This window comes from Serinus canaria, chromosome 27 (genome assembly GCF_022539315.1).
Source record: "Serinus canaria isolate serCan28SL12 chromosome 27, serCan2020, whole genome shotgun sequence".
Classification (NCBI taxonomy): Eukaryota; Metazoa; Chordata; class Aves; order Passeriformes; family Fringillidae; genus Serinus; species Serinus canaria.
Window position 1 is genome coordinate 748,927 of NC_066340.1, and position 10,071 is coordinate 758,997.

The following is a 10,071-nucleotide window of genomic DNA, read 5'->3' on the forward strand; positions in this document are numbered from 1 at the left end:
CTGTGTCACGCGTGTGCTCTCGGGGACAGACCCCCAGGGCCACGCCCGACCCAACACCACGCCGCCATGGCCGTGGGGGCACCCTTAGCCCGTTCCGGTGCCGTTCCCGGTGCCGGTGGATCCCCAGCCGTCCCTCGGTACCGGGTGGCCGCGCTGCCGGCGGTGTCCGGCTCCAGCCCCGCGGCCGGGAGCCAAATTCCTCCGCCTCCGCAGGAAGCCGTCGGCGCTGGCGGCGCAGCGGGGCCGGGCCCGGCCGGAGGGATGCCGGAGGGATGCCGGGGCGGAGGAGAGAAAGCAGGTCAGCCCCGAGCCGCCAGCGTCACCCTGGCAGCGGCAGCGGCGGCTCCTTCGAGGAAGCAGGGCGAGGATCCGGCCCGTGACGTCCCTCCGGCCCGGCCTGGCTGAGGCGCGCTCGCTCGAGGAACCCGCTCGGTCCCGGGGCCTGGGGAGCCCCAGACGGGGGGGGTTTGCTCCCCACAGCCTGAGCGTGAGGAGGGGGCGTCTCCTGACGCGGGCTTGGCTCGGACGTCGTTGTCCCGGGAGCCTCAAGGGTGGGATGAGAGAATGTTCGGCTCAAGCTGTGCCGGCGCTGTGTCCCCGGGATTTCCATCCCTGGGTGCTGCTCCCATCCCCGGGCGTCGTTCCCATCCCCAGGTACCGCTCCCGTCCCCAAATGCTGCTCCCACAGCCCTGCTGTCCCTCCAAGCCCGGGTGATGTCCCCATCCCCGGGTCCTCCTCCCTCTCCAGGCGCTGAGCTCACCCCGATCCCTGCTCCCATCCCCGGGTGCTGCTCCCACCCTCGGTACCGACCCCCCCGGGGCGGAATCCCCCTCCCATCCCCGCCTCCCTAAACCCTTCCCCCTGCCCGCGGTGGGATCGGGGGGTCCCTGCCCTTGCGCCGCGCTCCCTCCCTGCTGCCGGCGCTGCTCAAACACAAACACGGCTCAGTGGAAAATGTGAGCGGCCGATAACCGGGCCCGGCCCGGGGCCAACTGGAACAGCACGGGCTTGGCTGCGGCCCCGGCTGAGCCCGGGGCGGGCGGGGACCGGGGGAACCGGCGGGGGGGACATCTCGGGACTCCCTCGCACCTCGCTCCTCCCCGCCCCCGGCGCCTCTCTGGCACCCGGCCCGGTCACAGGCACGGCACAAGGGGGGAGAGGGGACACCGAGGAGCTCCGAGCCTGGTGGCACCTGGCCTCGGCCCAGCAGAGGGGCAAAAACCCCAGGGAGGGTGGCAGGATGGAAATGCCCAGGGATGGTGACAAGAGGGGAGGACGAGGTGCCCAGGGATGGTGACAAGAGAGGATGAGGTGCCCTGGGATGGTGGCAAGAGGAGAGGATGAGGTGCCCAGGGATGGTGACAAGAGGGGAGGATGAGGTGCCCAGGGATGGTGGCAAGAGGAGAGGATGAGGTGCCCAGGGACGGTGGCACCCGGGCAGCACAGAAATGCCCAGGGACAGTGGCACATACACAGGACAGAGATGCCCGTGGGTGATGCTGGGTGGGCAGGATGGAGATGCTCAGGGATGGTGCTGGATGGGGAGGTTGGTGGCACTCTGGGATGGTGACAGATGGGGACAGTTAGGATGCTCAGGGATGGTGACGTGTGTGCAGGACAGAGATGTCCTGGGAGGATGGAGATGCCCTGGAATTGTGCTGGGTGGAGGGATGGAGATGCCAGGGATGGTGGCACATGGGCAGGACAGAGAGAGCCGGCGATGGTGGCACAGGGGCAGGACAGAGACAGCCGGCGATGGTGGCACAGGGGTGGATGGAGATGCCCAGGGATGGTGCCGGGCAGGGAGGGTGGAGGTGCCCAGGGATGGTGCTGATGGCGAGGACGGCGGTGCCAGCTGTGCAGGATGCAGATGCCCGGTACCGCTGCCAGGTGAGGAGGATGCAGGTGCCCGGGGCCGCTGCCAGGAGGGCACCGGGAGGTGCAAGCCCGGCCCCGCTGCCGGAGGTGTGTGGGCCGGGAGAAGCCGCGGCCGAGGAGCCCGTTTGTTTCTCATTAGCGGCTCTTGGCAGGAGCTGTGGAAAAAATAGCTTCAAACAGGGAGCTGGAAGGGAAAAGGCTGGGCCGAGGGAGGGGAGAGGGGCCGCGGTGGGGAAGGGGGGCACGGGGCCAGGCGGGGGCGGGGAGGGGGCTGGGGGGACGGTGGCCCGGATGGGGTGTAGGGATGGGGACAAGGGGACACATGGGGTCCTCTCGGCAGCGTCGCGGTGGTCGAGGAGCTGCGGAAGGGTCCGTGTGGAAATCTCGGCCGTGCCTGTGCCTGTGCACACTCGGACAGGCTTGCACACGCGTGTGCGCGCAGGGCAGCGAGCACAGCGCGTGTACGCTCACCCCGCGGCCCCAGCGGCCCTGGGGAGGGGACAGGGACGCGCAGCCGGGCACCTCCCTCCGCACGGGGCATCCCGGCCCCCGCTCTCCCCGGGAAACTGAGGCACACCGGGAGCTCCCGCGGGGCCCCGGCCCTGCCCCACCGCCGCAGCCACCTCCGGTTCTCATGTCTTTTTGGGGGGCCCCGTCCCCTCGGGTTACGCAACCGCGCGGCCGAGGCAGCCCGGAGCGGGCGGGGGGCGCGGGGGGGCCGGGTCCTCCCTGCCTCGGACCACGGCGAGGATTCTGCGGTGACAGCGGCGCGTCCCACCCCGCGGTGGCTGTGCCCGGACGGCACCGGTGCCCGGCTGTCCCGCGGGTCCCCTCCCGGGACACCGCCCTGGCCTGGGAAACGGGAGAGCGGCGAGCCGGGGTCACCTGGGGACACGGCTGGGGATGGCGCTGGTCCCTGCGCCGGGGCTGGTGGCACCGTGGCAGCCTTGGCAGCCGGGAGCGGGGTTGGCACAGCCGTCCCTGCAGGCACAGGGTCCGTGTGCCAGGGGACGGTGTGCGTGTGTGACCGTGTGTGTCCGTGTGTGTGTGCCCAGGTGTGTGTGCCCTCCGTTCCCGTTCCAGCACCCACCTGGCATGGCGGATGTTTCTGCCTCCAGCTGGGATTTCATTCCCCGCGGCTGGTGTGGAATTAGGAGCCCGAAGGGAGCCCCGGGTACCCTCTCATGCCCTGGGGGACACGAGGGAACACGAGGGGACACCCACCAGGCACCCCGAGCTGGGCTCAGGGGGCAGTGCCCGGCCCTGGGGGACAAAGAACCCCCCTGTCCGGCAGCAGAGACCCCACAAACTCACTTCAGCCAGGACTGAGGAGGGGCTCGCCTGGTTGAGGGGGTCTCTGCCGCATCGGGAGGCCGATTCTGGGGGGTCCCCACCAGAGCACGGGAGGACATGTGGTGACAAATCCTCCGCTAAGCCCTTGAGCCAATTACGCGGCTGGAGCTGCCTGACCCGTGCGGCCAAGCCCCGGTGCCCCGGGCAGCCCTAAACCCCTTAGGGGGATGATCCTGCTTAGGGCATCCCACGGCCCGTTCCCCCCAAGCCTCCGCGGCTCCAACTCCCCCTCCCAAACCCTCCCCCCCAGCCTTGTCCCCTCTGCCACCGCCTCCTCGTCTGCTCTTGGGCCACTCACCCGCTTTGTCACCGGCTGCCGTGGGGGCCTGGGGCGCAGCCTGGGGCACCTCCGGACCACCCCTAGATCACCTCTGAATCACCCCGGGACCACCCCCGGATCCCCCGTGCCTCACCCACCGGCTCTCCCCCCGGATCAGCCCTGGTTCATTCCCTGGATTGTCCCCGGATCGCCCCCGGATCACCCCTGGTTCATTCCCTGGATCACCCCCGGGTCACCCACCAGCTCTCCCTCCGGATCACCCCCGAATCACCCCCGGATCGCCCCCGGGTCGCCCCCGGGTCGCCCACCAGCTCTCCCTCCGGATCGCCCCCAGATCACCCCCGGATCGCCCACCGCTCACCCCCCGCTGGCCCCTGTTGGGGCTCAGGCGCTGATGGGATTTGGGAGCTTACGGAGTTGAGCCGGCGGCTCTTCACACCCGCGGGGGGATCCCGCTCCTTCGGCCTCGCCGCTGGCTCCTCGCCCTCCCCTCGGCCCGGGCACTACTCCCGGCAGGGCCAGGGGTCCCCTGTGCCACCCCGAACGCCCCTTATGTCACCCTGAGCACGCCCTGTGCCACCCGGGCCACCCCCTCATCGCCCCCAGTTTGGGGACAACGCCCCTCAGCAAGGTGCCAGCATCCCTTGGCACTGTCCCAGCCTTAAAAAAAACCCCAAAGTGGCCCAAAGCGCCCCACGGCGGGGTGCCCCGAGGGTCCCCCACCCAGGGCAAGGTCCGCGGTGGGGCAGGGAGGGTGCAAAGGGCGCGGGTGTGGGACGCTGGGCGCGGGCCGTGGGGTGGCCCCGGTCCAGAGTGCGGCGGTGGCACGGAGGGGACGAGGCGGCGCCGGGGGACACCGGGTTCGTTGGTGGGGAGGGGTCCATGGGGACGAGGACGGGGGGACGGGGACATGAAGACACCCTGGGAGCTCTGCGGGTGTGGGGACACGGCTGGGGTGGGGGGGAAGGGGGGACATGCCAGCCCTCAGCACGCACCTCTCGGTGTTCCCAGGGCCATGTTCTTCATCGTCGCCATCACCTTCATAGCCATCACCGTCTTCCTCCTCATCTTCCACATCCTCCGCCAGCTCTGCCAGGACCCCGTGCCCCCCCCCGCCTACAGGAGCCCGCAGGGCCCCTCTCCCTCCCCGCCCTACAGAGACCCCCAGGGCTCCGTGGCCCCCCCGCTGTCCCTGATGCCCACGCTGCCCAGTTTGCCCAGCGCGGCCATCCCCGCGGGACTGGAGCCCCCGCCCTACAGCGAGGTGGGTCCCGCCCGGTGCGGGGCTGGGCTGAGCCCGGAATGGGCTGTGGGGTGATGGCATGTGGGGTGGGGGGTGATGGGATGTGGGGTGTGGGGTGATGAGATGTGGGGTGTGGGGTGATGGCATGTGGGGTGCTTGGACATGAGGTGTGGGTGCTGGGCTGCCTTGCCCACAAAAGGGGACACCCTCTTTCCCTGAGGAACCCCCAGAGTGTGCCACATGCCCCCCCCCCCCACGCTGACACTCCTCGCTCTCAGGTGACAGCCAAGCCCTTCCTGTACCCCCTGCCCGAGGGGCCGTGCCCCGAGTGTGGCCACAACCCCACAGCTCAGCCTCCCTTCGCCACCCGCAGCTAGAGGTGACCGCCTCCAAGGACAGCTGGTGACAACCTCCCCCTCATTCAGGGGGACATGGACGCTTCGGGACCACCTGGATGGCCCCGTTTCCCCAAGCCATCCCACGGAGAATTCCCCTATTTATTATATTTAAAAGTGAAAAGAATTCCGGACTCTGATGGTGGGAGGGCGGGGCTGGGGAAGCTCGGGGAGTACAAAGGGAGAAGGGGGAAAAGTTTAGGGGGGTTCTGCACCCCCCATTTACCCCCAGCTGTGGGTGCTCCCTGTGCCCATCCCCATCCCATCCCCATCCTCTCTCCATCCCAGTCTCACCCCTATCCCCATTCCCATCCCATCCCAATTCCAGTCCCTATCCCGTCCCTCTCCCACCCCCATCTCCATCCCCTCCCCAAAGACAGCTGCTGGCCGCTGGGACATCGGGGTTTATTGAGCTGGGAGCCGCTCCCAGCCCGGGGCTATGCAGGACAGGTGTCCCCGAGGACAGGTGTCCCCGCTGTCCCCTCAGGCCGTGTGCCGGCCCTGGCGCCGCTTGATTTTCCTCTTGAGGAGCAGCAGGTCCAGGTAGAGCAGGCGGCCCAGGACTGCCGAGGCGCAGAGCAGCCCCCCGTGCACGGCCCCCGCCAGCCCGCAGGAGAACACGTCCTGCCCTGAGGACAGCCACCGTGGGACAGGGACACCCCGGGGGACACACGGCCACCCCCGGGGCGGGACAGAGCCACCACCATGGGGGATGTGGCCACCACCCACCGCAGGGACACCCTGGGGACACCATCCAGAGCGGGGAGCCGGTCACGGGGACAGCAGGACGTGACGTGGGGACACAGCCCCTCACCTGTCAGGTAGAGGTTCCTCACGGGCGTGTCGGGTCTCAGGGCGGCCACCGCGGCGGGGCTGAAGCGGCGCAGGTCGTGCTCGGTGCCGTACATCTCCCCCCTGGCCGCCCCCAGGTAGTGCTGGTTGCTCAGCGGCGACGCCGCCTCCACGAACTCCACCTGCGTGGAACGGGGGGTTCACTGCGTGCCAGGGGGCACCGGGGGCACGGATGGGCACCGTGGGACACCCCACCTTGTCGCGCAGGTGCGGGAAGCGGAGCAGGGCCCTGTCCAGCAGCCGCTGGGCGATGTCCATCTTGTACCGCTGGTAGTCGGGGCCGCGGTGGCGGGGGCGGCTCCCTGCCCACTCCTCGAACCACTCGTAGCGTGCCATGGTCAGGATGGTCATGCAGGACCTGCCTGCGGCACGGGGACAGCTGGTGACACCCCGTGGGGGTGGCGGTGGCGGCGCCCACCCCGTGCCGAGGGGATTGAGGAGCCTCCGAGCCCGCGGAGGGGAAACTGGGGGGACGCGGGAGCCCCCCAGGAGGGTACCTGGGTGCCGCTGCTCGTACGTGGGGTCCTTGGCGGCGGGGAAGGTGATGAACATCATGGCCAAGTTCTCGGGGACTTCGTCGCGGCTCAGGGCGGCGTACCGGGTCATCCTGCGGGAGCGGAGGGCTGGCATGTCACCCGTGCCCCTCACCCACCCCCCGTGCCACCCCCCCCGCGGTGCCAGACCCCTCACATGGCATCCAGGTCGTTGTGGGGGTAGATCCAGAAGTTGGTGGGGGGCAGGCCCAGCTCGGCCGCGCTGCCCCGCAGCCCCACGAACACCAGGAAGGAGCCCATGCCCGGGCGCACCATGGCCAGGCGGGAGCGGACACCTGCGGGGACAGGGCGGTGACACCTGAGCCTGGCCAGGGGACACGGCGGTGGCACCTGACCGTGCCTGTGCAAGGGGCATGGGGCTGGCACCTCACCCTGCCCGGACAGGGACACCAGGGTGGCACCTGAGCCTGCCCGTGCAGGGACACGCGGGTGCCAGGAACGATGAGGGTCTGGGCATGCTGGGGACACCAGGGGTGCTGGGGACACTGAGCACGCGAGTGCCAAGGGGACACGAGCGCCACATTACCGGGGTGGCTGCGGACATGGGGGGGCAGCAACTTCCCGAAGGTGTTGAAGATCCCCGCGTCGGAGATGACCAGGGGGGCGCGGATCTCCAGCTCCTCCTCGCCGGGCCCCGCCCGCACCGCCACCCCTGGGGACATCGGTGGGGTCAGGGGACACGCGGGGAGCCGCCACCGCCTCCCCATCCCTCGGGGGACCTCGGCGGGGTCAGGGGACACGCGGGGAGCCGCCACCACGTCTCAGTCCCTCGGGGGGTCCCGACGGGGTCAGGGGACACGCGGGGAGCCGCCACCACGTCCCGGTCCCTCGAGGGGTCCCGGCGCTCACCCAGGGCGGTGCCGGCTGCGCTGACGAGCACGCGCGTGACGGGGGCGCGCACGAGCACGGCCCCCCCCGCTCGCTCGATGACGGGCACGGCGTGGAAGGCGACCTCGCTGGCACCCCCCCGTGGGTACCAGGCCCCGCGCTGGTAGTGGTGAACCATCAGCGCGTTCACCAGGAAGCTCGAGTCCCTCGGGGCCGTGCCTGCGGCGACACGGGGGGACAAGGACACGGCTGGGGCAGCCCACCCGTGTCGCGACAGGGCGGTCCTCACCGCGATGTCGCCCTCCCTTATTGCGACACAGCCCTCCCCCGTCACCACCGTGCCTTCCCCTACCGCGACACATCCTTCTACTATCACGACACGGCCCTCCCGCAGTGTCACGTGGCCTCTCTCTATCGCGACACGGCCCTTCCCGCCGCGACACAGCCGCCCCCATCCCAACACAGCGCTGCCTGTATCGTGATGGTGCCACCTCCTGTCGTGACACAACCCCCGCCACTGCAGTACCGCCCTCCTCCTCCAGCCGGTGCCCTCCCTGTCACGACAGCCCCTCCCTATCGCGACGTCCCCTGACCGTAGAAGAGGTAGCCGAAGAGGGCGCGCAGGTCGGGGTTGGAGGTGAGCCGGGCCGCGGCCTGGCTATGGCTGGTGGTGGCCATGCGGAACACGGGGGACAGGCGGGGCAGGAGGCCCGAGCGGAGCAGGACGGTGACGAGCCAGCGCGGGGACAGCTTCAGCAGGGCCAGCAGCGCCGCGTGCCGCGAGGCCACCTGCGGGACAGCCACAGTGCATGCCACGAGGCCACCTGTGTGACATCACCGTGTGCCACCAGCAACGCTGCCCTGCCTGGCCACCACAGTGTCCCCAGGACTGTCACTGCTGTGGCCTCAGGGCCACCCGTGGCTCAGCAGCTGTCCCCACCTCATCCATGTCCTCATTATCCCCAGAACTCGTCCCTACATTGCCCATCACCCATGTCCCCTGTGTGTCTCCTCTGTGCCCACTGCTTTTGTCCCCACCACCACTGTCACTTGTGTCCCCACTGTTCCCACAGCCCCTTCCCCACCACAAGCACCCCGACGTCCCCACCGGTGCCACCATCCCAAGCTGACCTCTCCTTGGGGACATGCCACCCCTGTAGGGAGTGACCCCAGGGCCGCACCTTGGAGAGCCTCATGAACTCCCTGATGGCCTCCTTGTCAGCGGGGAACTGCTCCTCCAGCGCGGTGACAAAGGCCACCTTGCCCGAGCGCAGCAGGTAGCGTCGGGGCCCCAGGGTCACCTCGTCGTAGGGGTCAGGCAGGCGGTGCCAGCAGAGCTGCCCGTCTGTCACCTGGTCCAGGGCCACCCGCAGGAGGCTCCCCTCGTGCAGCTGCCCCACGTAGTGGATGCCTGTGGCGTGGGGACAGGGGACACGGTGGGGGACAGCGGGGACAGAGTGTGGACACGCGGCTGGAGCAGCCCCGGAGGGCAGGGTTTGGCTTTGGCTGGTGTGGCACTGAGGGGCAGGGGTGGGACATGGATGTGGCAGGGACATGGCAGGGACAGAGCAGGGACAGGGCAGGGACAGGGCAGGGACACCAGTGATAGGGCAGGGACAGGAGTGGGACAGGAGAGGGACACCAGGGACAGGACAGGGACACCAGGGACAGGGCAGGGACATGGCAGAGATAGGGCAGGGACACCAGGGATGCAACAGGGAGAGGGCAGGGACAGGGACATGGCAGGGACATGGCATGGACACAGCAGGGACACCAGGGACAGGGCACGGACAAGACAGGGACACCAGGGACACACCAGGGACAGGGCAGGGACATGGCATGGACAGGGCAGGGACATGACAGGGACACCAGGGACAGGGCAGTTCATGGTACCCACTGGGGCTCACAGCAGGTTCACACAGGGGCCACAGGGATGGGGAGTGACAGGGGGTGACGGGAGGTGACGGGAGGTGACAGGGGTGTCCTCACCCACGTCGAACTCGATGCCATGCTGCTGGAAGGTGTGGCAGCACCCCCCGGCCTGGTCGTGCTGCTCCAGCACGAGCACCCTCCTGCCCGCCTTGGCCAGGGTGGCAGCCACCGCCAGGCCCCCCACGCCACTGCCGATGACCACAGCGTCCAGCTGGTCTGGCACACGCCGGGCACTGAACCCTGCACACACACACACACACACAAACACACACACGTGTGACAGTGACCTCCAGGGGACACCGAGCTCTGCACAGCCAGCACTGCACGGGACCCACGGACACAGGGACGCACGGACAGCACTCACCTTGTTTCAGGACCCTGTCCCGGGCGCGCTGGTCGGTCACCAGTGGCCGTGGTGGCTCCAGGGGTGGCCCTGCGAAGGGGTTGCCAGATGGGGCCAGCAGCCGGTAGGTGACCCGGGCCAGGGCCAGCGTGGCCAAGGCCACTGGCAGCAGCAGCAGCAGCATGGGCCACATGGGTGTCACTGCGTGTGGCTGTGTACGGACACGGCAGGGACACGGCAGGGACACACACAGCACAGACACGGCAGGGATGTTCACAGGCACGGCAGGGACACAGCACGGATGTTCACAGGCACGGCAGGGACACACACGGCACAGACATGGCACAGACACAGCAGGGACACGACACAGACACAGCAGGGACACGGCAGGGACACAGTCCAGCCCGGCGCG

General features: G+C 69.4%; 1 protein-coding gene across 2 annotated transcripts; it reads right to left on the bottom strand.

The window, feature by feature from the left end:
* Nucleotides 1-5,540: 5,540 nt before the first annotated feature.
* On the bottom strand, nt 5,541-10,071 carry LOC103825395 (all-trans-retinol 13,14-reductase-like). Of its 2 annotated transcripts, XM_050985715.1 has the most exons (11): nt 9,681-10,071; nt 9,374-9,556; nt 8,566-8,795; nt 7,978-8,173; nt 7,406-7,603; nt 7,083-7,208; nt 6,693-6,831; nt 6,500-6,609; nt 6,198-6,364; nt 5,965-6,124; nt 5,541-5,779 (listed from the first exon to the last, which is right to left on the bottom strand). In XM_050985715.1, the coding sequence occupies exons 1-11, from the start codon at nt 9,850-9,852 to the stop codon at nt 5,634-5,636; spliced, it is 1,827 nt and encodes a 608-aa protein (XP_050841672.1). In that variant the 5' UTR covers nt 9,853-10,071; the 3' UTR covers nt 5,541-5,633. The 2 variants fall into 2 exon arrangements, with proteins under 2 accessions (XP_050841672.1, XP_050841670.1); XM_050985713.1 differs by having other exon boundaries at nt 5,541-6,124.

What these genes read in the sequence shown, in the direction of transcription:
- LOC103825395 (XM_050985713.1), bottom strand. Translation starts at nt 9,852, where the DNA reads ATGTGGCCCATGCTGCTGCTGCTGCTGCCAGTGGCCTTGGCCACGCTG. An exon ending in CTTCGGCTACCTCTTCTACG is followed by an intron (nt 7,604 to 7,977) that starts GTCAGGGGACGT and finishes GTGTCGCCGCAG; the next exon opens with GCACGGCCCCGAGGGACTCG. An exon ending in CCATGTCCGCAGCCACCCCG is followed by an intron (nt 6,832 to 7,082) that starts GTAATGTGGCGC and finishes CTGTCCCCGCAG; the next exon opens with GTGTCCGCTCCCGCCTGGCC.